Raw genomic sequence first — 26,388 nt, forward strand, 5'->3', positions numbered from 1 at the left:
GTCTTCGCAGCTCTGGGGAGACCAACATCACAGAATTTGCAGCCTGGAGTACTTCGGAAATTTCCCAGAATACACTGATGTACTATAGTGGTCGACTCTTCTGGATCAATGGCTTTAGGATTATCACAGCTCAGGAAATAAGTCAGAGAGCCAGTGTCTCTGTTTTGGAACCAGCCAAATTTAATCAGTTCACGATTATTCAGACGTCCCTCAAGCCTCTGCCAGGTACAAGATTTTATTCCTGCTTACCCTCTCTCCTCCAAACTTTTTGTTAAATAAATGTTTGGGTGGGATTTTTTCTTAACAATTATGTTTTTAAAAGAAAAAGGCTTTAGTAGTTTCCATTGGTTTGCTTGCAGTCAGTTCACTCTTAACCCAAATTTGCAGCATGTAACAGTCAGAAAAAGAAAAATTTCAGGATATATTCAAGGAAAGGTAAACTTTGTTTTGGTACCAATTATTAGTAATTTCTATTAATTTTCCATGTTTTCTATGATGATTGAGAATCTTAAATTCTTTCCCCCTCTATTCTTTCTTTTCATCCCACAGGCAACTTTTCCGTTACCCCCAAGGTCATCCCAGATTCTGTTCAAGAGTCTTCATTTAGAATCGAAGGGAATGCTTCAAGTTTTCAAATCCTGTGGAATGCGCCCCCTGCAGTGGATTGGGGTGTAATTTTCTACAGTGTGGAATTCAGTTCTCATTCTAAGGTATAGTGCTGGTTCTAGTAGCTTCCATCTTTCAAGCAGTCTGTACCATCTGAGTCAGCCCTGCCTGCACTGACTTGTGCTTCCTTCATTTAGCCAAGCCCATCGATTTCCTTTGTTGTTCCCGTAGCATTTGGTTATTAAGATTTTTCCTGAGAACCCTTGTTTATAGCCAGTCTCTGACCATTTTGTGGCTAGTGGTAACAACTGGTTTGTTAGATACATTTTAACTGGTTTATGTGGAGCCACATGGACCTTACCAACATTAGCGTTTCCAAAATTGCACATTTTGACTTTACATGTGAACCGGAGTTTGGGATTTTAGTTAATTAGGAGTAAAGGATTTTATGATTCCCTCACTAAGAAAATAATGTTTTGTTCTTATATTTTAGTTCCTGGCTAGTGAACAACAGCTTTTACCGGTATTTACTGTGGAAGGGCTGGAGCCTTATGCCTTCTTTAATCTCTCTGTCACTCCTTATACGTACTGGGGAAAAGGCCCCAAAACATCTCTGTCACTTCGAGCACCTGAAACAGGTACATGGGTCAGAGTCTCTTTTACAAAAGGCAGAACCTCACTTTCCATGATCTAGAATAAATAGCTAATAATTTTTAAAAATAACTGTCAGTTTTGTAGATATGTTTAGATTCAAGACCCTTTCAATGACTTTTCAGAGATTAGAATAGCACCATTAAAATAAATCTGCATAATTTATTCCAAAAGCATATTTCAAGGATTTCTTAGAGATTGTTTCACTTGATTATCATAATATATCTGATGCAGAAACCTGTTTCAGGAAATCTGTGAAACCCTTGATAAGGAAAATGGGAATATAACAGCAGAGCCAATTTCATGGAAGGCAGGCATGTCGGTAGATGTTCCCACGATGGTAGCTCAGAATCTTCCATAGGTGAATAACTGATGTCTAAATTTAACGTTTCTCTTTGGTATATATTTTAAAAAGGATACTAGTCATATTTTTACATGCATATTGCTATAAAATGTGCAAAGCACATTTATATGTATCACTCCTTTATTAAACATTTATTGCATACTTATCATGTGTCAGAAACATCATTTCATCCTTTCATTTGACCCTCACCCTGCTCTGAGGAAGGTAGGACAGGTCTTACTATCTCAACTATGCAAATGAGAAAGCAGAAGCCCAGTGGCTGCCCCATGTCACATAGCTAGTTAAGTGGCAGGGCTGGGACTTAATCCAGACTTTTCACTGTAGTTTGATCAAATCTCCATTCAGTCATTTCTGCAAATGGTGGTCCAGGATAGTATCATATTGATTTATTTAATATCAACTTATTAGCACAGGACCTGGCAGGTGGTAAGAGCGCAGTAAGCATAGACATCCATTCACCACTGTGGTTTTTTAACTGCTAAGATTCTTTCAATGATATTTATCCATGAGTCTCATAACAGGAACATAGTGGAGCCTGGGCAGGTTCTGGAGCAGTTAGCATTTGGATCCAGGTATGCTCTCTTTGAGATTGTCTTGGGATGTCAGCTGTGGTCGGACTCTTCTGTGGAAATGGCTTTGTCTGCATCTGTCAGGGGATGCACTGGGGGTTAAAGTCATCAGCACTCTGCTGGATGTTGGGGGCAATAAAATAAAAAGAAAAGAAAAGATCTAGCCTTTGCCTTCAGGAAATTTACAGTATACTCGGGAAATTATTCTGATTGACAAATCTTTATTAAGCACTTCCTGTGTGCCAGTCCTATACTAGATTTGAGGGGATTTAACAAAGAATAAGAACATGTGCTTTCTCTCATGGAGCTCATAAAACAGTAGAGATAAACACATGCTTCCAATGGTAGTAGAAATGAGGCCGTGGGAACTGAGTTGCAATGACATAGAGCGAATAGACAAGATGGAAAGCTTCATCTATACCAAGCAGCCCCCGCACTCTTAGGAGAGCACAGTGCTCAAGGACTGGTATGGCCACTGAAGGCCTTTGGGGAGGGGGAGTTCTAGCTGGGCTCTGAGGAATGATGCAAGAAAAGGTATCCCATGTGAGCACAGCGTAAGCAGGCCTGGAGATTGTATTATGATGTAAGTGTCGAACATCGAGCAGCGATGCAATTAGAGTGGAGAGTGGAGGGGGTGGGACCTCGTAGAGGAGTCTGAAGAAAGAAGACAGGCATCTTGGATGAAATGACATAGACATCAGGCAGAGGAATTTCTCTTGATTAAGAGGAAGAGAAATTCGTTGAAGGACTGGGAGAGACTAAATTCTTGGTTTGACTCTAGGATTAATGGTAACCACAAACCATACTCTTGGGGGGTACTCCCTGCCGGGGAGGGTTCAAGGTGAGAGTGCCTGGATCCGTGATATGCTTCATGTTACATCCTGAACTGGCTGAAGGCTGGACCGAGTTCCTGCCTTGCTTCCTGTGACAGCCATTTCCACCACCAGCTGAATCACTGTGTCAGGATGAGAGTAAATATTGTATTTTATAAGGAGAGCCAGCCACCCTCCATCTATACAGGGTGCAGATGAGAAAGATGGACCTAAGTCCTGGCAAGAAGTATTTGGGTTGAAGATAAGAAAGATTTGCTGAAATATCAGGATAGGTTCCTGAAGAAATCTGTGGAATATTCTCTCCTGAAGATCTTTAAGAACAAGATAGATACACTTCAGTGGTCTGGAATGAGAAGTACTTATTACTAAGTTTCTCCACACCCTCACCATGAATGGTAAAAAGTCAACCTTTTATTCTTGTCTACCCTATCTGTGTCTCTGCTTTGCAGTTCCGTCGGCACCACAGAACCCCAGGATATTTGTATTACCAAGCGGAAAATACCGTAACCAGAATGAAGTTGTGGTGGAATTTCGATGGAATAAGCCTAAGCATGAAAATGGTGTGTTTACAAGATTTGAAATTTTCTACCAAATATCCAACCAGACAGACACAAATGAAACTTTCGAAGACTGGATCGCTATCAATGCAGCTCCCTCGGAGATGTCTTTTCAGCTTGAACGCATGAGTCCTGGATACACTGTCGCCTTCCAGGTAAGAGTGAAAACAGGGAAATGACGAGGGTCTCAACGGTGCAAACAGAAGGTTGATTAAAGGACTAGGTTAAGAATTTGGCCACTGTGTCAATAATTTGAGGTCCACTGTGATCATGGAAGTCAAGTGGGTATCAAGGAATACAGAGGGGAGAGGGGACAGCTAAGGTAAAGGACATCTTGACAACTTCCTGGCTTTCAGACTCAGAACAGACCATTATTTTTTCCCGAGATCACTATAGGCCATGTACCACGGAGGATGCTTTTATATTCCTTATCTCATTTGATCCTCTTATGGTCTGTGAAGAAAAAGCCATGTCCCTGGGTGTATCAGTGAGTTACTAATGCTGCATGGCTAGGAAGTGGTGTGCTATAGTCCAACTCCTAGAGTCCTTTCCACCAGATCACATCACTATTGTGAATCCTCTGGATGCCCCAACTTGGAGCTACCAATGGAAATAAAAACTGAGGGGCTAGGTAGTTGACATCTCAAAGTTACTGTCTGGTAGCCGTTAGAGGAGAAAGTAAGAGAGAATAGGAGTCAAGAATAAAAAGCTACTGCCACCCCATTTGTGCATTTTAACTTTAATGTGAAATAGCTTTCTACTTATGATAGACAGCTTGATGATTTTCATATCTTCATTAAATAGCAAGTTGGTGACAATGTTGTACACATTTAGAACTATTTCCCAACTCTTTTGGGGGAACATAAGGCTTTGGGGAATGTTTTAGAGATTTGAGCATCCTAAGGATCTATTTTCTTTTTGTAAAATCCTAGTTTAATAAATATTTTATTAATATATTAGGTTTACCTATATGAATCAAAAAAGTTGTACATATAAGTTAAAGATGATACGCATTCCTATTTGTTAAGAATTATGTGTATTCTGATTAAATAAATATCTTGGTTAATTTTATCTGTCTATATGTACATAGAGTTTCAGATCTCAGTCACCACAGGACCATGCAAAGTGATATACATGGATATGCATGAGCTTCACTTAACATGGTCTTGCGCAAAAGTGAAGACATCTTGGTATATGTATGTACCATGATACACACACACACACACACACCATATACAGATATTAGTATGTATGATATGGTAAAATATATTTAACACGAAGTATAATAAAAATAATCTAATGCTTTGTTGATCGAGAGGGCACTTGAGGATCTACCCTTTGGGTCCATCATTATGGATGTCAATTTTCTTTATAGGCTGTTGTACATATGCAAGGTTTGGAAATGGAAATAATTTATTACACAATAAAAGACATGTAATAAAAACTTTTTAAAAAGCTTTGGTACTAGGATGCAGGGCAGCACTGTGGGAAGAAAGTATACGACCCTCAGAAGACGTGATTTTTATGCTGGTTTTTGCATGTGTCATTGTGGATGAGTTACTTATCTTTAATTGTGATTTTGTCCAGTTTCTGCTCTTAGTAGTCATGAGGATCAAAAGAGATAATGTATGTAAAAGTGGTTTGAGATGCACAACTTTTTTTCAAACATAAGTTTTAATGATTATTTTCCTTTTCTAAATCTCCTTTTTTAAAAGTATAGTAAATTTAGTTATTTAAAGCTTCTAGTTGTTTATTTCACAGTAAGTGGAAGTTTACCATAATATGCATAGTTTTGTTTCTGTAAAATGTTCTACATAATTTAATTGTGAAAATAGCTAAAAACCTTTCTTAGAAATTCAAATCTTTTGCAGTGGAGATTTGTGCCATGATTTTGTACTCTTTTAGACAAAAACAACAACAATAAAAAACAAACCACCAGCATGAATGTGAGGCAATATTTACCTCTTAGTGATTTGTTGCTTTATACTCAGATGGAAGTAACTATTTGAAACTATTCAGTCAGAGAAAGACAAATACTGTATGATTTCACTCATATGTGGAATTTAAGAACAAAACAGATTAACATACAGGAAGGGGGAAAAAAAGAGGGAGGCAAAACATAAGAGACTCTTATCTACAGAGGACAGACTGAGAGTTGCTGGAGGGGAGGTGGGTCGGGATGGGCTACATGCGTGATGGGTACAAAGGAGGACACTCGTGATAAACACCGGGTGTTGTATGTAAGTAATGGATCATTAAATTCTACTCCTGGAACTAATATTACACTGTATGTTAACTCACTGGAATTTAAATAAAAACTTGAAAAAAAGAAACTTCATAATCGATATCAGAATTGTGAAATGAAAGCTTCAATAATCTATCAGTCTCAGAATGTAATTATTTTCATCAAGGACACCATTGAATGCAATTTTTTTGGTATCCTTTTCTTTCTTTAGGTTCGAGTCTTCACATCCAAAGGACCTGGGCCATTTTCTGACATAGTAAAGTCCAAAACATCAGGTATTTGTTACCTAAAAAACATTCTTGACTATTGGTATTCTCAGGGATATGAAGCTGTCTCTGAGCTGAAGTTCAAGTCAAATAATAAATTTTTATCATCACTGAACACACTTAAATAAACCTAAGCATAGGGCGCCTGGATAGTGTTGACTGAGACTGGAAGAGTAGATGAACCCAGAGGAAACCTGTGGATTTCAGAATAGCCTTCTAGTGAATCAGGGGATTTTGCCAAACCAAAGTTTTTTTGTTTTTTTTTTTTCCCTTATACATATTATAAGTGTTTTGTTTCTTATTTTCAGAAATCAGCCCATTTCCATACCTCATAACTCTTTTTGACAGCAAGATAGTTTTATTAGATATGGATCAAAGTCAAATTGTTTGGACGTTTTCAACAGAAAGAGCCATCAGTAGCATGGGCTACACAGCTGATGATGGAATGGGGTATTATGCTCAAAGAGACTCACTCTGCCTTCTGAACATGCACAACAGGTCCACTTCTGAGGTATTTCACTATGTAAATATTCTGGAAGGAAGGATGTGGATAATTTGCCTATCACACTACCCTGTAATTAAAATGATTGGTCAGTGGTTGAGCCATTAAGATAAGAATGGTTGAAGAGGACAGATGTTGTATAATTATTTAGTCACAAATGAATAGAGATTAGATTTTGGGCAAATGTCATTCAGGATTAATTTAGTAAATAGTTATTTGGTATAAGGCACTGTGTTAGTTCCTGGGATAGAAGAAAAAAAAAATCACAGTCCTTGAACAAACCCAGTTAGGTATTAGTCTAACACTAGGAAGACAGTCCTGTAGCTATTAAGGGGTGAGATTTGGGTTCTGAAATTTAGAATTTAATTCTGGCTTCACTACTTACTAAATCTGACCATCAGAAAGTTATTTAACTACTGATTATGTGGTATCAGGTCATAGGACTCCTGTGAAGATTAAATGAGATAATCTAGGTGAGGCCCTGAACATGATGCCAGGAATGTGGTGGCATTCACTGAATAGAGCAGACAGACAGAAGACAGCATTGTGCTATGCTGAGGGCAGGATGTGGTGGTATCACAGAAAATGGGTGATCAATCCAGGTTGGAGTGGTGATGGTGGTGGTAGAATGGAAAGACATGTTAGGTTCAAGGAAGATGAGCCAGGTGAAAGTGGAAAAAGCTGAGGGGGTAGTAAGAGTAAAGACAGGGAAACGAGAGCCATACCACATTTAGGAGACTATAAATAGAGTGAGCTTGGAATGGAGATGGGGGTGAGGATGAGAGACGGATAGGTGGTAAAGCTGGAGAAGTAGGCAGGAGCCTCAATATAATGGGCCTCCTTCACCATGCTAAGGTGTGGAATGCCAATCCTGAAGACCACATCAAGCCATTAAAGAAACTTAGTGGGTCATTCACATGATCAAGTTATGTTATAGAAAGACCTCTCTCTATAAGTGGTGTGAATTATGACTTAGAGAAGGTTAAGTCTTAGACAATTAGGAGGCTATCACAGAAACCCAGAGGAAATGTTAGGCAGGAAGTGAGAGGCAGTGAGATGAGAAAGGAGAGGACAAATCTGGGACATATTTAAAATGAGACTAATTCATGATGGGCAGTCATGATAGGAAGAAGTCAAGGATGAATCACATTTGTCAGGATTGCTCCTCAGGTGAGTGTTGGAAATCCATAAAAACATACTATGCAGGAGAAAAGAAGGTTTTGGGGGTGGAGTGATGAATTCTGTTTTCTGGGGTCATTCATATGGAGATGTTCAGTAGTCAGTTTGAATCAGTAACTCAATGAGGGATCTTGCTACTGTTCTTGTAGCACTGGTCTATGAATTATAGTTGAAGTCATGGTAGTTGAAATTAACCAAGAGAAAGAATACAATGTGGGATGAGGACCAGTGTTACAATGGTACACAGTCCAGAGCTATTGAGGTTTTGGATTACAAAGAAGTGCAGTAAATAAGTAATACGGTAGATTACAGAAAAGTCCTCAAATTAAAAAAAAAAAAAATGACCACTGTCTCCTTGGCTGTGTTTTCTACCTATTGTTAAGATTTTCCGAGATACACTGGTTTTTGATATCACAATTATTACAATTGACTGGATTTCAAGGCATCTCTACTTTGTGCGAAAAACATCACAAAATGGAATGCAAATATTTGATGTTGATCTTGAACACAAGGTGAAATACCCCAGAAAGCTGAAAATTTGCAATAGAAATTCAACAATAGTCTCTTTTTCAGTATATCCTCTTTTAAGGTATGTAAAGTATGAGTATCTATTTCTGTTGTGATGAAATAGAGACATTTAATATAATATCCGGTTTAATATTAGAAGTCATCGATGGGAAAATAAGATACTTAGTGTTCTTGACTAGCTACATTAATTCATAGTAAGTAATTCTACACATAAATTATGAGCCCACAGCCACAAATTTGTAAATTTAATCCATACTGACAACTTGGCTAACCTAAAGTTACGGTAATTACCAACAGGAAACCAAAGCATATTTTTATACCAGTGGATTTCCTAATATCCTCGGATGATAAGGATGAGAGGGGGACTGAGACAGTGGCAAGAGATGAATAAGAGATAGACAGGCTACATGTCAGGCCCAGTGAAAGCTATTCTGGGCTCATCCATCTTTAATTAATGTCCTTGTAAGATGAGTTTTAAGGCCTCCATTCAGCAACTGAATAGCAGTTTCTCAGGCTGAAAGATATATTTTGTTTGTGCCATAAGCATGGTTATAGTCTTGAAACTAGATGGTTAACCAGTATTGAGAAACAGAAACAAGCTTGAGAGGAGGGGGATGGAGATGGGCGTTGATGGAGAGCGTGCAAATATATGTCACATTTACAGCCATTAATGACTCATTGCATACAGCACCTCAAGGTCATTTTAGTCCAAGGCTTTAGTTGTAAACACAGTTATTGAGAAATCATGGGAAACTGCTACAAACTAGACTGCTTATGGCCACCTCCATCTCAGAAGGTTATTGGACACTTGGACATGTTCTCTCAAAGGCTGTATTTGTCTCTCCAGTCATTAGGAATGATTAATCCTCATTGGAACCTAACATTTACAATGATATGTTTTACTTATTAAGTTGGAGGGTCTTTTTTTCCCCCTATAGTCGCCTGTATTGGACAGAAGTTTCAGACTTTGGCTCTCAGATGTTCTACTACAGTATTATCAACCAGACCTTGAGTCACATTCTTCCACCCATAGCTACAAACCATTCAAATGGAAGGAGTCAGTGTTTTTGTGGTGTTACTCAATTTGAGTTTAGTGGAACAATGACGATTGATACCTCTGACCCAAAGAAACCGCAGATATATTTTGTCAAAGGGCAAGAGATCTGGGCCATGGATCTGGAAGGATGTCGGTGCTGGCCAGTTATCATGGTGCCCACTCTGCTTGGTAAGACATCCATATGTGTACATAGATGCTCATCAGTAATGGCAGTCCCTCCTGTTCCATTAAAAAGAATATATTCAAAAGAATCTACACATGGTATTTGCTCTGGACCTTGCCAAATGTTCCTGTAGAATTTAAGTCAAGTTGTTTCCAGGAAAATTGTATATAGACATTCACAAAATTTGTTGGATCCGTGGGTTTCTTTGTTGTTTTTGCTGTTATTTTATAATTAACAGTAGAGCTACAATTTATTGAGCTTAACTATATATTCTAAGCAAGCTACCAAATGTACTACCTCATTTAATTTTCAAAGCACCTTGATGAAGTAGATGCTAGTCTCCTCATTTTATGGATGAGGAAACTGAGGCTGAGAAAGATAAGGTACTTATCCAGAGGGCCATGATTAGTGGAGGAGTTGGGGTTTGAAGCTGGGCCTGACTATAGCATCCATGATCTTACTACCAGCACCTTACTTTGCTTCTGTTGTGATGGTCCCATTGACTCCATATTCAGCATGAGTTGGTCAATATTTGACAGGTCTATTTGTTGAAATGCACATGCTTGTGGAGGAAATACTTAAATGTCTGAAGTGATTTGGAGGTCTTCTAATTAGGAGTAACTGCAATAGGGAAAAAATGCACTCTAAATACCTACATGTATTCTTTTTAAAAAAAAAAATCATTTTATTTATTTATTTGAGAGAGAGAAAGAGAATTTGCATGAGAGGGGAGGGGAGGGACAGAGGGGGAGGGGGAGGGACAAGCAGACTCTGCATCAGCCTGAAGCCCTACTCTGGGCTGGATCTCACGACCCTGAGGTCATGACCTGAGCTGAAATCAAGAGTTGGACTCCTAACCAACTGAGCCACCCAGGAGCCCCTACTCTCATATATTCTTTTCTTTTTTTTTTTAAAGATTTATTTATTTGACACAGAGAGAGAGAGACAGCAGCGAGAGAGGGAACATAAGCAGGGGGAGTGGGAGAAGGAGAAGCAGGCTTCCCACTGAGCAGGGAGCCCGATGTGGGGCTTGATCCCAGGACTCTGGGATCATGACCCGAGCCAAAGGCAGACGCTTAACGACTGAGCCACCCAGGACCCCCTACTCTCATATATTCTTAAGAGTCTACTCCTCACTGTCCAATGTAGTAACCACCAGTCACATGTGATTTAAGTTCAAACTAACTAAAATTAACTGAAATTAAAAATTTAATTCTGTAGTCACATGAGCCACATTTTAAGTGCTTAAAAACCACATGGTTATTGTGTTGGGCAGCGTAGATATAAAATATTTCCATCATCACAAGTGCTATTGGACATTGCTGGTCTATATAGTAAAGTTTTGAAATTGCAAATGAGTGTGTATATATGTGTCTGTATTATAACTGCACATATGGTTTTTTTTTCCTATTTTTTTGACCATATTTTTTTATTGTTATGTTAATCCCCGTACATTACATCATTAGTTTTAGATGTAGTGTTCCATGATTCATTGTTTGTGCATAACACCCAGTGCTCCATGCAGAACGTGCCCTCCTCAATACCCATCACCAGGCTAACCCATCCTCCCACCCCCCTCCCCTCTAGAACCCTCAGTTTGTTTTTCAGAGTCCATCATCTCTCATAGTTTGTCTACCCCTCCGATTTCCCCCCCTTCATTCTTCCCTTCCTGCTATCTTCTTCTTCTTCTTTTTTTTTTTTCTTAACATATATTGCATTATTTGTTTCAGAGGTACAGATCTGAGATTCAACAGTCTTGCACAATTCACAGCGCTTACCAGAGCACATACCCTCCCCAGTGTCTATCACCTAGTCACCCCATCCCTCCCACCCCACCCCCCACTCCAGCAACCCTCAGTTTGTTTCCTGAGATTAAGAATTCCTCATATCAGTGAGGTCATATGATACATGTCTTTCTCTGTTTGACTTATTTCACTCAGCATAATACCCTCCAGTTCCATCCACGTCATTGCAAATGGCAAGATCTCATTCCTTTTGATGGCTGCATAATATTCCATTGTATATATATACCACCTCTTCTTTATCCATTCGTCTGTCGATGGACATCTTGGCTCTTTCCACAGTTTGGCTATTGTGGACATTGCTGCTATAAACATCGGGGTGCATGTACCCTTTCGGATCCCTACTTTTGTATCTTTGGGGTAAATACCCAGTAGTGCAATTGCTGGATCATATGGTAGCTCTATTTTCAACTGTTTCAGGAACCTCCATACTGTTTTCCAGAGTGGCTGCACCAGCTTGCATTCCCACCAACAGTGTAGGAGGGTTCCCCTTTCTCCACATCCCCGCCAACATCTGTCATTTCCTGACTTGTTAATTTTAGCCATTCTGACTGGTGTGAGGTGGTATCTCATTGAGGTTTTGATTTGGATTTCCCTGATGCCGAGCGATATTGAGCTCTTTTTCATGTGTCTGTTGGCCATTTGGATGTTTTCTTTGGAAAAATGTCTGTTCATGTCTTCTGCCCATTTCTTGATTGGATTCTTTGTTCTTTGGGTGTTGAGTTTGATAAGTTCTTTATAGATTTTGGATACGAGCCCTTTATCTGATATGTCATTTGCAAATATCTTCTCCCATTCTGTCAGTTGTCTTTTGGTTTTGTTGACTGTTTCCTTTGCTTTGCAAAAGCTTTTTATCTTGATGAAGTCCCAATAGTTCATTTTTGCCCTTGCTTCCCTTGCCTTTGGCAATGTTTCTAGGAAGAAGTTGCTGCGGCTGAGGTCGAAGAGGTTGCTGCCTGTGTTCTCCTTTAGGATTTTGATGGACTCCTATCTCACATTGAGGTCTTTCAACCATTTGGAATCTATTTTTGTGTGTGGTGTAAGGAAATGGTCCAGTTTCATTCTTCTGCATGTGGCTATCCAATTTTCCCAACACCATTTGTTGAAGAGACTGTCTTTTTTTCCATTGGACATTCTTTCCTGCTTTGTCAAAGATTAGTTGACCATAGAGTTGAGGGTCCATTTCTGGGCTCTCTCTTCTGTTCCATTGATCTATGTGTCTGTTTTTGTGCCAGTACCATACTGTCTTGATGATGACAGCTTTGTAATAGAGCTAGAAGTCCGGAATTGTGATGCCGCCAGCTTTGCTTTTCTTTTTCAACATTCCTCTGGCTATTCTGGGTCTTTTCTGGTTCCATACAAATTTTAGGATTATTTGTTCCATTTCTTTGAAAAAAGTGGATGGTATTTTGATGGGGATTGCATTGAATGTGTAGATTGCTCTAGGTAGGATTGACATCTTCACAATATTTGTTCTTCCAATCCATGAGCATGGAACGTTTTTCCATTTCTTTGTGTCTTCCGCAATTTCTTTCATGAGTATTTTATAGTTTTCTGAGTACAGATCCTTTGCCTCTTTGGTTAGATTTATTCCTAGGTATCTTATGGTTTTGGGTGCAATTGTAAATGGGATCGACTCCTTAATTTCTCTTTCTTCTGTCTTGTTGTTGGTGTATAGGAATGCCACTGACTTCTGTGCATTGATTTTATATTCTGCCACTTTACTGAATTCCTGTATGAGTTCTAGCAGTTTTGGGGTGGAGTCTTTTGGGTTTTCCACATAAAGTATCATATCATCTGCAAAGAGTGAGAGTTTGACTTCTTCTTTGCCAATTTGGATGCCTTTTATTTCTTTTTGTTGTCTGATTGCTGTGGGTAGGACTTCTAATACTATGTTGAATAGCAGTGGTGATAGTGGACATCCCTGCTGCGTTCCTGACCTTAGGGGGAAAGCTCTCAGTTTTTGCCCATTGAGAATGATATTTGCTGTAGGTTTTTCATAGATGGCTTTTATGATATTGAGGTATGTACCCTCTATGCCTATACTCTGAAGAGTTTTGATCAAGAAAGGATGCTGTACTTTGTCAAATGCTTTTTCTGCATCTATTGAGAGGATCATATGATTCTTGTTCTTTCTTTTGTTAATGTATTGTATCACGTTGATTGATTTGTGGATGTTGAACCAACCTTGCAGCCCAGGGATAAATCCCACTTGGTCGTGGTGAATAATCCTTTTAATGTACTGTTGGATCCTATTGGCTAGTATTTTGGTGAGAATTTTTGCATCCATGTTCATCAGGGATATTGGTCTGTAGTTCTCCTTTTTGATGGGGTCTTTGTCTGGTTTTGGGATCAAGGTAATGGTGGCCTCATAAAATGAGTTTGGAAGTTTTCCTTCCATTTCTATTTTTTGGAACAGTTTCAGAAGAATAGGTATTAATTCTTCTTTAGATGTTTGGTAGAATTCCCCTGGGAAGCCATCTGGCCCTGGGCTTTTGTTTTTTGGGAGATTTTTGATGACTGCTTCAATTTCCTTAGTGGTTATAGGTTTGTTCAGGTTTTCTATTTCTTCCTGGTTCAGTTTTGGTAGTTGATACATCTCTAGGAATGCATCCATTTCTTCCAGGTTATCTAATTTGCTGGCATAGAGTTGCTCATAATATGTTCTTATAATTGTTTGTATTTCTTTGGTGTTGGTTGTGATCTCTCCTCTTTCATTCATGATTTTGTTGATTTGGGTCGTTTCTCTTTTCTTTTTGATAAGTCTGGCCAGGGGTTTATCAATCTTGTTAATTCTTTCAAAGAACCAGCTCCTGGTTTTGTTGATCTGTTCTACTGTTCTTTTGGTTTCTATTTCATTGATTTCTGCTCTGATCTTTATTATTTCTCTTCTCCTGCTGGGTTTAGGCTTTATTTGCTGTTCTTTCTCCAGCTCCTTTAGGTGTAGGGTTAGGTTGTGTACTTGAGACCTTTCTTGTTTCTTGAGAAAGGCTTGTATTGCTATATACTTTCCTCTTAGGACTGCCTTTGCTGCATCCCAAAGATTTTGAATAGTTGTGTTTTCATTTTCATTGGTTTCCATGAGTTTTTTTAATTCTTCTTTAATTTCCTGGTTGACCCATTCATTCTTTAGTAGGATGCTCTTTAGCCTCCATGTATTTGAGTTCTTTCCAACTTTCCTCTTGTGATTGAGTTCTAGTTTCAAAGCATTGTGGTCTGAAAATAGGCAGGGAATGATCCCAATCTTTTGGTACCGGTTGAGACCTGATTTATGATCTAGGATGTGATCAATTCTGGAGAATGTTCCATGGGCATTAGAGAAGAATGTGTATTCTGTTGCTTTGGGATGGAATGTTCTGAATATGTCTGTGAAGTCCATTTGGTCCAGTGTGTCATTTAAAGTCTTTATTTTCTTGTTGATCTTTTGCTTAGACGATCTGTCCATTTCAGTGAGGGGGGTGTTAAAGTCCCCCCCTATTATTGTATTGTTGTCAATGTGTTTCTTTGCTTTTGTTATTAATTGCCTTATATAATTGGCTGCTCCCATGTTAGGGGCATAGATATTTACAATTGTTAGATCTTCTTGTTGGATAGACCCTTTAAGTAGGATATAGTGTCCTTCCTCATCTCTTATTACAGTCTTTGGTTTAAAATCTAATTTGTCTGATATAAGGATTGCCACCCCAGCTTTCTTTTGGTGTCCATTAGCATGGTAAATGGTTTTCCACCCCCTCACTTTCGATCTGGGGGTATCTTTGGGTCTAAAATGAGTCTCTTGCAGACAGCATATCGATGGGTCTTGTTTTTTAATCCAATCTGATAGCCTGTGTCTTTTGATTGGGGCATTTAGCCCATTTACATTCAGGGTAACTATTGAAAGATAGGAATTTAGTGCCATTGTATTGCCTGTAAGGTGACTGTTCCTGTATATTGTCTGTGTTCCTTTTTGGTCTATGTTGCTTTCAGGCTCTCTCTTTGCTTAGAGGACCCCTTTCAATATTTCTTGTAGGGCTGGTTTCGTGTTTGCAAATTCCTTTAGTTTTTGTTTGTCCTGGAAGTTTTTTATCTCTCCTTCTATTTTCAATGACAGCCTAGCTGGATATAGTATTCTTGGCTGCATATTTTTCTCATTTAGTGCTCTGAATATATCCTGCCAGTCCTTTCTGGCCTGCCAGGTCTCTGTGGATAGGTCTGTTGCCAGTCTAATGTTTATACCATTGTAGGTTACATATCTCTTCTCCCAAGCTGCTTTCAGGATTTTCTCTTTGTCTCTGAGACTCGTAAGTTTTACTATTAGATGTCGGGGTGTTGATCTATTTTTATTGATTTTGAGAGGGGTTCTCTGTGCTTCCTGGATTTTGATGCCTGTTTCCTTCCCCAAATTAGGGAAGTTCTCTGCTATAATTTGCTCCATTATACCTTCTGCCCCTCTCTCTCTTTCTTCTTCTTCTGGGATCCCAATTATTCTAATGTTGTTTCGTCTTATGGTATCGCTTATCTCTCGAATTCTGCCCTCGTGATCCAGTAGTTGTTTATCTCTCTTTTTCTCAGCTTCTTTATTTTCCATCATTTGGTCTTCTATCTCACTGATTCTTTCTTCTGCCTCATTTATCCTAGCAGTTAGCACCCCCATATTTGATTGCACCTCATTAATAGCCGTTTTGATTTCTACATGGTTAGATTTTAGTTCTTTTACTTCTCCAGAAAGGGTTTCTCTAATAACTTCCATGCTTTTTTCAAGCCCAGCTAGTATCTTTAAAGTGATGATTCTGAACTCTAGATCTGACATTGTACTAATGTCCATATTGAATAGGTCCCTGGCAGTCGGTACTACCTCTTGTTCTTTTTGTTGAGGTGATTTTTTCCTTCTTGTCATTTTGTCCAGAGGAGAATAGATTAATGAGAGAACAAAATGCTAACAGGGTAACAACGTTCCCAGAAAATATACTCTAAACAAATCAGAAAAGACCTGAAGCAGTGGGAAAAGAAAGGGAAAGAGAGAAAAAAGAAAAAGAAAAAAAAAGGAAAAGAAAAAGATAAAGATAAAAACAAACAAAAACAGAAAAAAACAAAAAAAAACAGAATGTGATCAAATATGATCAGGCTGGTATATAGATCAGTGCCACACACTAGATTTTGGGTGTATTTGGTCTGTTAGAAGAAAGTGCCTCCCAAAATTTTAAAGAAAGAAAAACTTATATATGTACAAAAATAAGGGTTGATATGATGAAGGGATGGAATATGACTGTAAAGATGGAAATTATAAAAAATTTTATAAAAGGAATTGATAAGAAGTTGTTTGAAAAAAGAAAGAAGAGGATTTAAAAAAAAGAGAGACAAAAAAAAGGGAGAGAATATGATCAGGCAGGGGAGTAGAAAAAAACCATACAATAGAGATTTAGGGTATATTTTGATCTGTTAGAAGAAACTTTCTCAAAATTTTAAAGAGAGAACAACTTATATATATATGCCAAAAATACGGGTAACTACTATGAAGGGATAGAATATGACTCTAAAAATGAAAAATAAAAATGTTTTTTTTTAAAAAAGGGATTGATAAGATGTTGGTTGGAAAAGGGAAAAAGAAAAATTCAAAAAAAAAAAAGACAGTTAAAAAAAAATTAACTTTGAAAGACTAAAGAATCATGGTAAAAAAGCCACGAATTCTATGTGCAGTATTCCCCTAGCGCTGGAGTTCTGCCGTTCTCATTGATCGGTAAACTTGGTCTTGGCTGGCTGTTCTCGCTGATCTTCTGGGGGAGGGGCCTGTTGCCGTGGTTTCCAAAAGTCTTTGCCGGAGGCGAAATTGCCCCGCCCTTGCCCGGTCCAGACTAAGTAATCTGCTCGGGTTTGCTCTCGGGAGCTTTTGTTCCCTGCAAGCTTTCCGTACAGCTTTGGAGGCGGAGAGTGAAAATGGCAGCCTCCCAGTCTCTGCCTCGGAGGAGCCAAGAACTCAGGCCCCGCTCCTCAGTGAGCCCCCAGAGAAAAGCAGTCAGTTACTCCCGTCTCCCCGGTCTCCGGCCACACTCTGTGCTCACCCGGCCTGTGACCGCGCGTTTCTATCTCTGGCCCCCGACCCCGGGTGGAGTCTCCAAACCCAGCAGATCCCTGTGCTGCGCTCCCGCACCTCTCCTCCCGGGGGAAGAAGGTGAGTCTCCCCGGATCTGCCGCTTGTTGGGTCCCTGCTGGAGGAGCAGTGGCCCGACTGTGCCGCGGATCACGGTTTATGGCAACCCCGAGCTGAGAGCCCGCGCCTGGGCTCTGTCTCTGTAGCCGGCTTCCCCGCTCTGATACCTGGGAGCCCTGCCGCACTCAGGCACCCCCGGTCTTTCTGCGACCCCGAGGGTCCTGAGACCACACTATCCCGCGAGGGTTCCACCCCCCACTTAGCCACCGGAGTGAGGTCCCTCAGCGGAGCCGACTTCTAAAAGTTCCGATTTTGTGCTCTGCGGTTCTATCACTTGCCAGAAGCGGCCGATGGAGGCCCCTCCCCCGCCGTCTATCCTCCCGAATATCGCCTCGGATTCACTTCTCCGCACGTCCTACCTTCCAGAAAGTGGTCGCTTTTCTGTTCAGAGAGTTGTGCTCTTCTTTTCTTCGATCTCTTGTTGAGTTTGTAGGTGTTCAGATTGGTTTGATCCCTATCCAGCTGAATTCCTGAGAGGAGACGAAATCCAGGTCTCCTACTCCTCCGCCATCTTGCTCCGCCCCCTGCACATATGGTTTTGTTGACATGTTACCTAGAGCCTTTTAGAAACAATTCCAGTATACTTTCAATGGGCTTTAGAAATAATGTTTTGAACTTCTCTTCTTAGGAGAATTAGTTGTTTCTGTTCAATCTGTGACAAAGACTTTCCTTGATCAAACATTAGGCTCCTCTGAAACCTTTCCTCAACTAGGCCTTGACCTTGGTCTTCCAAGTCTGTCATTGCTGAGTCTAGTTTTAGCAAGAATCTTGCTAAATCAGTTTAGAGATAATCCCCACCCTTGGTATCTGATGAAGTTCTTCATCCCCTACCCTTGATGTTCTTGAATTGCCTTTAGCAAAAAATCATAGTAAGCCTGTTTAGCAAAAATCTCCCTATTCTTGATGTCTCCTCTTAGTAATTTTCTGTCCATGCATCCCCTCACTCTGCTTGTTGGCTCCGCATCCCCAGCTGACTTTGTTGTATGTGAAGTTGAGCACATCTCTCTCCCCCACTGCAGTATTACAGTAGTCTTAAGTCTTCCTTACCATTTAAACAAGTGTCAGAATAATTTTTCTTTATCATCTGATACACAAGAATTATCTAGTGGGCCATTATCTTATAGGTATAGAACTGGTTAGTCTTACAAGAATCCATAATTGAAATTTATAACCCTAAAATTAGAATATCTAAATGACTTTAAAGATCCTTTAGCTGGTATGATGTTGGAAGAAATCCCCTCTATGAAAACACCCTTGCTTGAACACCTGCTTATAAAAAAATCTTCTTTATAAGGAAGTGTTTAAATTTTTTGCAACAATTCTAAATATTGGATTTTTCCCCCTATATTTCGCCAAAGTTTTCTCCCCATTTTTCCCATTCATTGGTCTGAGTTCTGACCTCTAACTTTATAAAGAAGAAATCAATCACTTTCTACACAATAACCATTCAAATATGTTGGGGCGACTGTCATAGCTCATTCTAAGTACTTCTATTGGAGGAAAAATTCATATATCTGTAACTACTCCTCACATGATGTGGCTTCTAGATCATTCTTTGCCCTAGTAACCCTCCTGTGGTTTCACTCCAGCTGCTTGATATCCTCTTAAATGTCGCCCCCAAAAACGACTCCCTGTACTCTCACTGTGATCTGGTTAGTGCAGGGAGCCTCTGACTTCCTCCGTCTTCTTTTATTGGAGGTAAATGTGGCCTCATGTCTTTAGGTTGCCTGCCATTTGAAAACCCCATAGGTTTTTTCATGGTAACTATTACTAAGCCAGATTTCTTTCATTTGTTATTTATAGAGTTGATTTTAAGCTTGAATTTAGGATGTCACATTCATTCCTATTAAATTTCAATCCATTTCCTGATTTTGTTGTGATATTTTCAAATTTTAAGTCAGTGATTGAACATACTAGTGTCAGTACAATCATGTATTCTGTACAAATTTGATAAGTGTGTTTACTCTGCATTTATTCCTAATCATTGATAAAAAATAATTGAGCAAGACACTGAGCCCTGGGCCTATCTTCTAACACCTCTCTTCCAATAGGCATTACTTGAGGTGGAGTCACACAAGTTAAGTTGTAAATCTTGGCTCTGCCCTTTACTAATTTTGTGACCTTGAGGAGATTATTTAACTCCTCAAAGCCTCAGTTTCCACTTCTACAAAATGAGGCTAATAATAATAGTATTTACCTTATTGACTTAGGATGGAGCTAAAATGAGAAAATATCTATAAAATCTTTAGCTTCATGACATAAAATAAAGGTGGTATTTTTTTCCATATTGAAAATTTAGCTATTACAATACAGAAAAAGGATTTCACATATTGTGTAGAGTAGAAACATATGCTATGTATTTTGTTCTTTGTGTTCTTTATTCTGCGTTTTTCATGAGCAGGAAAAACACTTGAAAGCTTAACTGTGGATGGGAAATTTCTATACTGGATCTCCTCGGCAAAGGACAGCACACAGATTTATCAAGCAAAGAAAAGCAATGGGGCCATTGTCTCTCTGGTGAAGGCTGAAAGGAGTAAGCGTATCTTGGCTTACAGTTCAGTTCTGCAGCCTTTTCCAGGTAATAAGATCACCCCCTTAATGAGCATGTTCTCCCAGTTTAGGGTCAGAAAAGTCTCAGAATGTCTCCTTCTCCAGGCTGTCCCCCCAAGCCCTTCGTTATGCTCAGCGTTACTCCAATCTGTCAGGATTGGTGCACACTGTGATTGCTCTTTGCCCTGGATCATAATTTATCTCCATGTGTATACATGGCTCGGGCTGTGGTAGACAACTTTAGACAGTGGAAACCCTTGTCTGTCATTCTCTCTGTCTGTCCTCTTTCTCTTCTCATTCCCATAATTTCTCTTCTTTCTGTCTTTTCTCCTCTGACAACATTTTAGACCTCCCAGTCCATCAAAAAGCACCGCATTAAATTTCAGGTCTTTTTCAGAGTAAAGTGCTGTATTTATTGTAGTAATTTGTATATCAGCCATTTATCATGTGTACATGTGTGCTAGCATTTTTATTAAGTTCCTATCTTTTTTGGTAATGTGTCACTCATTACATTTTTTAGTGTCGTGCCTCTAACTCTGTCTCCCCCATAAACCCTGTGGATTTTATTATGCAGCTTTGTATAATGCAGTGACTTTTAGGGATGTCTGTATGGCACTATGTATGTATGGCAGAACTAGCTATGTGAGTCATTTTTCACTTTGAGAAATTTAAGAAATTTAGTAAGTCCGTGCAACATCTGTTTGAAATTGAACACACACATATACGCATACATCCTTCAAAATAAAAGCCCTAAACCTAGCATGAGTTTTTGTAACTGGAATTCATTTAAAAAATATGATTAATATAATGCTGTCATTACTTTCTTCGAAGTAAAAAAAGGGTCAACTTGATTTTGCTACTATGTACATTATTCAGTGTTCTTTAGCTCCACCTGCTGGAGATTTTGAGCACTGATCAGTTACCTTGCTCCTTTTTTTCTGAGGCATTTAAGGACTTCAAAATGTATGGGAAAAAAACCCAAAAAACCAAAAAACCAAAACCAAGAAACAACCTTGTCTTCCTTTCCTGAAAAACATATCCAACACTTCATTATATCATACCTTGTCAGCTAAATAAAAAAAAAGACGTGATTATCCTTGATGTTAAATAAATCTGCTGTTCCTCTTTTATACAGATATGTGCATATTTTTAATCTTTTCTTATTATTTTAGATAAAGCATTACTGCATCTAGCTTCAGATATAGCAGAGCCAGTTATACTTAACACCACTAACACCAGCCTCACAATCAGATTACTGCCCACCAGGACCAACCTCTCGTGGCCCAACATCACCAGCCCTACTCCAACATACCTGGTTTATTACAAAGAAGTTAATGACAGGAAAACCAGCTCTGAGCTGAAATATAAAATGCTGGTAAGATTGGAGCTGGTGGTCTTTGTCTTTTCACAAGATACCTTGTTTCTGATATAAAATTCTCATTCAGGGCGCCTGGGTGGCTCAGTGGGTTAAACGTCTGCCTTCGGCTCAGGTCACGATCCCAGGGTCCTAGGATGGAGCCAGTCACTGGGTTCCCTGCTGAGCAGGGAGCCTGCTTCTGCTGCTCCCCCTGCTTGTGCTCTCTCTCTCGCTGTCCCTCTCTCTCTCAAATAACTAAATAAAATCTTAAAAAAATAAAATTCTCACTCGCAGTGAAGTATTTTGTATATTCTGAAACATGCAACTGTGCAGACTTTTACAGCTTATTCATCAAAGCAGATGGTGTTCTAGTCTTGTCTGGGAATTAAGCTTCAGGGAAGTATATTAACTCTGACCAGTGGTGGATTGCCATAGTGACAGTTTCCTGAGTGTCCTGGAAGAACTGGGTTTATTGCCCTCCCTGACTAATTATCCCCAGAAAGTGATAGAGATGTGTTTTTGTGGCCTCTGTGGCAGATTGTAAGTTGAGGGATAAGAAATGATTAGACGGAAAGAACATTACTGTATACCCCTCCTCCACAGCACATATTTAATATAAAAATGGTATGTTCTATTTTTGTCTGTTATTTCCTGTATGCTGTGAAATGTGCTATTATGTAGGGACTATGTCTGTGTTTATTTGTCATTGTATTCTTAACACCTAGTGTAGTAGTTGGCTTTGTAGAGGCTTTCACTCGATAGTTCTTGAATGGATGAATTAATTGGCACAATTCATTCTCTCACTGGCACTGGTGTTTCAGTTGTCCTTGTGATGGAGTCATATGTATCCAATATTTTGCTCTATGCTTGTTATTTAACCAAGTCAAAAGGTGAAATTGACCATCATCTGTTGGAAGTTAAGCACTATATACTTTTCCAGAAAGGACACATGATTCTTGTTATTTCCTTTATTTTGTCTATTTTAACTTTTCTTTACACATTTCAACGTATCAGAGACAGCTGGGATCATTTGGCTGAAAAAGATTGGGCTGCTGGTACCGAGAGTTCTGTTACTGCAGCTGATCGATCCTGTTGTCTTCACACTGATGAATATGTGTCCGAGGCAGTGGTTCTCCAACCTGACTGCACATTGCAGTTTTAAAAATCTCTGGGCCCACACTTCACCTCCGACCAGTGCAATCAGAATTTCTGGGGGGTGGGACCCAGGCACAAGTGTTTTCTTAAGACTTTCCAGATGATTCCATAGTACAACCGAAGTTGAGAACCGTGGCTCTAAGGAAAGCATTTTTACTTTCTTAAGCATTACCTCTAAGAATGATGAGAGATAATCCAGCTTCATCTTTCATCATATTCACTTAGGTTGGTCACATCTTTACCAGACCATCTTGCTGAATGTTTGTTGCAGTGCTAGAGAAATAATATCCTCTTCTGAGAACTAAGCTTCATACGTGAAATGAGCAAGTTACAGAATTGACCAAGGGCTGCCCATCATTTTGTATTTATTCTTGGAGGTATTAGGCAACTCAGGTCTGGGCAGATTAGGGCGGTGAACATGATCGTTCTCATGATCCAATATCAAAAAATAAATTAACTTCAAAAAATCTTTTAATTATCTTCTCCCTTTGGTTAAATATTTCTCCTCCTTTGTACAAAAAAATAATCAGGTATTGATTTTTAAAAATTAATTACAGGAGTTTCAGGAGAGGATAGTCCTTATTGATGGTTTACAACCATTTTCAACATATGTGATACAGACAGCTGTAAAGAATTATTATTCAGACCCTGTGGAACGGTTACCTCTGGGAAAAAAGATCTGGGGAAAAACTAGAAGTGGAGGTGAGTTATGGGCTTGGGGCGGGTTTCTAGAGTGGCATTTCGTGATATAGGTGACATATATATCTGTATTTGTTTTTTTAAATTTGGATGCTAAGTAATCTTGATTATGTGAGCTTTTTAAGCTTAATAAGAAAAATGTATTATTGAAAATACTCTGATGACCTGATTTGTGCTCTAACAACAGATGACTATTATTCCATCGGAATGAAAATCAACTAGAAGGTGAAACATCAGAGTCACACATACTGTTTGACCAAGAAGCACATTCTCTGTTCTCACCACAGAGTGTCACCCTCTCCCCACGTAGTCACAGGTGTCTGTGCGTTCGGAGACAGAAGTCAGCCTTTTCTCTGTGTGAATTTTACCAAGGCCACCACTGAGATTGAAAGTAAATAACATCATTGCCTGAAAGAAAATGGATCTAGAATCTAAAGAGACGTTCTAAGTGGTGGTGGTGATTTTGAGGTGATGCCATTTCTTTCAGATGTCTCTGATGACATTCCCCAGTCGAATCTGAGTCAGTTTATTCATCCTCATTGGCTGTATCATTGAGCTGGAGTCAGAGAATGAGTTAGTCCTTAGGCAAAAATAAGCGAGAGCCTTTCAGGCAGCCCTTTAACTTTCTGTGTTACTGTGATATGAGAGACTGGTTTTCCTTTGGAACATCTGTCATTTGTTCTGCTCACATGATACGGTTATTCCGCAACCAAGACCGCGTTCCTTCTTCCATCGTTCAGTGCTGATGCAACATCCCTTATCATTTGTTGCTATTTGTTTCAGTGCCTGAGGCAGTTAGGCTCATTAACACAACTGTGCAGTCAGACACCAGCCTCCTTATCTCCTGGAGAGAATCTCACAAGCCAAATGGACCTAAAGAGTCAGTCCGCTATCAGTTGGCAATCTCACATCTGGCTCTAATTCCAGAGACCCCTCTAAGACCAAGTGAATACCCGAATGGAAGACTCGCTCTCCATGTTACTAGACTGTCCGGTGGGAAACTATATGTGTTAAAGGTACAGTGTGCGTCTTGGGCGCTTTTATTGCCATTCTCAAGTGCAAGGCTCTGAAAAGGTTAAGCAATTGTTCTTTTTTACAAAAAGGTTCTGGCCTGCCATGCTGAGGAAATGTGGTGTGCTGAGAGTCATCCTGTCGCTGTCAAAATGTTTGACACACCGGAGAAACCGTGTGCCTTGGTTCCAGAGAACACTAGTTTGCAGTTAGATTGGAAGGCTCCATCTGATGTTAACCTCACCAGATTTTGGTTTGAACTCCAGAAGGTAGATCTCACCATACACGTTTCATGCAAATCTGTGTTTTATGCTATGGGATAAATTAGAAGACCTTTTTCATATGTCTAGAGTTTTCTCTTGTATAAATCAACAATATATTTTACAACATTCATTGATTTAGGTTTGCCATATACAGAAGCCATCTAAACTCATTTCTGATGCAAAGAATTTCCAGAGAGATTAGTTTGCTCTTAAAAAGGCTCCGTGGAAAAGGGTATAAGCTATGGTTTACTGGTTTTCGTAATATTTCACTTAGTTTAGATATTATCAGCATGGCTGTCTAGTTTAAAGTCCATAGCAATTTGGTGTTTTCTGTGAAAAAAATAAAAGAAATGAACAAGCAAACAAACAACACCCAAAACCTTGTTTAGAAATATTCTTTCCGCCATTTAAGGGCTGTGTAGCAACAAGAGAGATATAAAATATAATCTGAGTTTATTCTAAACTAGTTTGATCTTGGGCTATAAAATTTAAAAGTTTCCTCGTCCAAAAATCTTCATGCTTTTTCCAACATAAAAACATCCACTGAATATGAAAGCATTAATTAATCTAATTAAGTCACTGCTGGGGAGAGTCTATGTTGATTTTTATATTGATACACTTAAAATGGATTATTTTTAATAATTGCTAGATTTCATTTTCAGTAGTATATATTTTGTGTGTCCACATTTGTAAAGATTGGTTAGGAATCTTTTGTTCAGTTGTAACAAAAACAAAGCAGTATAGTCATGGCCTGGCTTTTTTTAAAAAATGGAGTTCCTCCCCTGGATGTTTTTAAATTTTACTATGTGAGATATTTTCTATGATCTTGTACTTTTTAGATAAAATCTATGAAAACTGTGTAACAACAGTGAATGTCGAGTTGATAAAACCGAAGTCTGTAGTTTAGTTGGACTTCTTCCATTGAGCATGTTTATGATGATTTGTTGCCTATTTAAAAAATGATCCTCTTATAAAAATGCAGTTAAATTGGAGGATCAACTTTTTTAGGACATCTATTTAAGTAAGCTTAATGCAGTTTAAAGGCAACGTGGGGGATGTAAAAAGTTTATTTCCTACGTCAAAGAAATGAGATGGGGATGGGCCTTACATCTGGTGACTCTAAGCCCCTCCTTTTACCAATGAGAAGTCAGAGAGCCAGACAGGTGCCATAGTGAGTCAGATATCACAAGCCAGGCAGGGAAGAGCCCTGGGGGCTGACTCATCCTACAGCAGTCCTACTTGGGTACTATCCATGGAAGGAATGTGAGTCACTAAGGACCCACCCCGCTCCTCAAAGTTTGGGACAAGGACAGCAGGCTGGGCCTGCCTGGTTCAGTCCTTGTGACTTTCATGCAATGCTCTTTGTTTCAAAACTTCCTCTACACTTGCTGAAAACAGGTTCCAGATATACCATTTAGAAAACCATGAAGCTGAGGAGGTAGGGTACAGTAATTTTCACAGGTGTGACCATGTACCAGCACTAATTGCTGAGCACAGTAGAAGGCTGTGTCCCTGAGAGGGTTGATGAGTCCATCTAGTCAGAAAGTTCTGTATCTTTTGAGTAACTTGAACCTACCTCATAATGATAGGACAGCTAGGAATGATCCTATAACTCCAGATTGAAACTCCGAGGGGTGAGTGGTAAGGGTGAATATGTATCTTTTTAATTAATAATTTTTAAAAATTCTTTCTAGGAAAGAAGGAGAAAAGGATAAATTTACAGTTTTCATCTTTGTTGTTAAAATTTCCTTCTATAGAAGATGAAGGAATTAGATTACAAGGCTAAATTTCTATCTAGGTCTTAAATTCCACAGATTTTTTTTTTTTTAATCACAACAGTGTAT

The 26,388-nt window shown here is 39.2% G+C and overlaps 1 protein-coding gene across 2 annotated transcripts in view; it reads left to right on the forward strand.

Annotated features, from left to right (window-relative positions):
• The window catches only part of ROS1 (ROS proto-oncogene 1, receptor tyrosine kinase), a 108,841-nt gene that overhangs the window by 43,810 nt on the left and 38,643 nt on the right, over positions 1 to 26,388 (forward strand). The window contains exons 19-31 of one of the 2 annotated variants that reach the window (XM_078054389.1): positions 11 to 225; positions 550 to 710; positions 1,100 to 1,244; positions 3,473 to 3,735; positions 6,037 to 6,100; positions 6,400 to 6,602; positions 8,156 to 8,361; positions 9,239 to 9,525; positions 19,908 to 20,087; positions 21,232 to 21,434; positions 23,129 to 23,273; positions 24,054 to 24,286; positions 24,374 to 24,550. In XM_078054389.1, coding sequence (XP_077910515.1) covers positions 11 to 225; positions 550 to 710; positions 1,100 to 1,244; positions 3,473 to 3,735; positions 6,037 to 6,100; positions 6,400 to 6,602; positions 8,156 to 8,361; positions 9,239 to 9,525; positions 19,908 to 20,087; positions 21,232 to 21,434; positions 23,129 to 23,273; positions 24,054 to 24,286; positions 24,374 to 24,550 — 2,482 coding nt within the window. The remainder of the gene's footprint in view (positions 1 to 10; positions 226 to 549; positions 711 to 1,099; positions 1,245 to 3,472; positions 3,736 to 6,036; positions 6,101 to 6,399; positions 6,603 to 8,155; positions 8,362 to 9,238; positions 9,526 to 19,907; positions 20,088 to 21,231; positions 21,435 to 23,128; positions 23,274 to 24,053; positions 24,287 to 24,373; positions 24,551 to 26,388) is intronic. The other variant, XM_036082274.2, reaches the window with a different exon arrangement.

This window comes from Halichoerus grypus, chromosome 9 (genome assembly GCF_964656455.1).
Source record: "Halichoerus grypus chromosome 9, mHalGry1.hap1.1, whole genome shotgun sequence".
NCBI lineage: Eukaryota > Metazoa > Chordata > Mammalia > Carnivora > Phocidae > Halichoerus > Halichoerus grypus.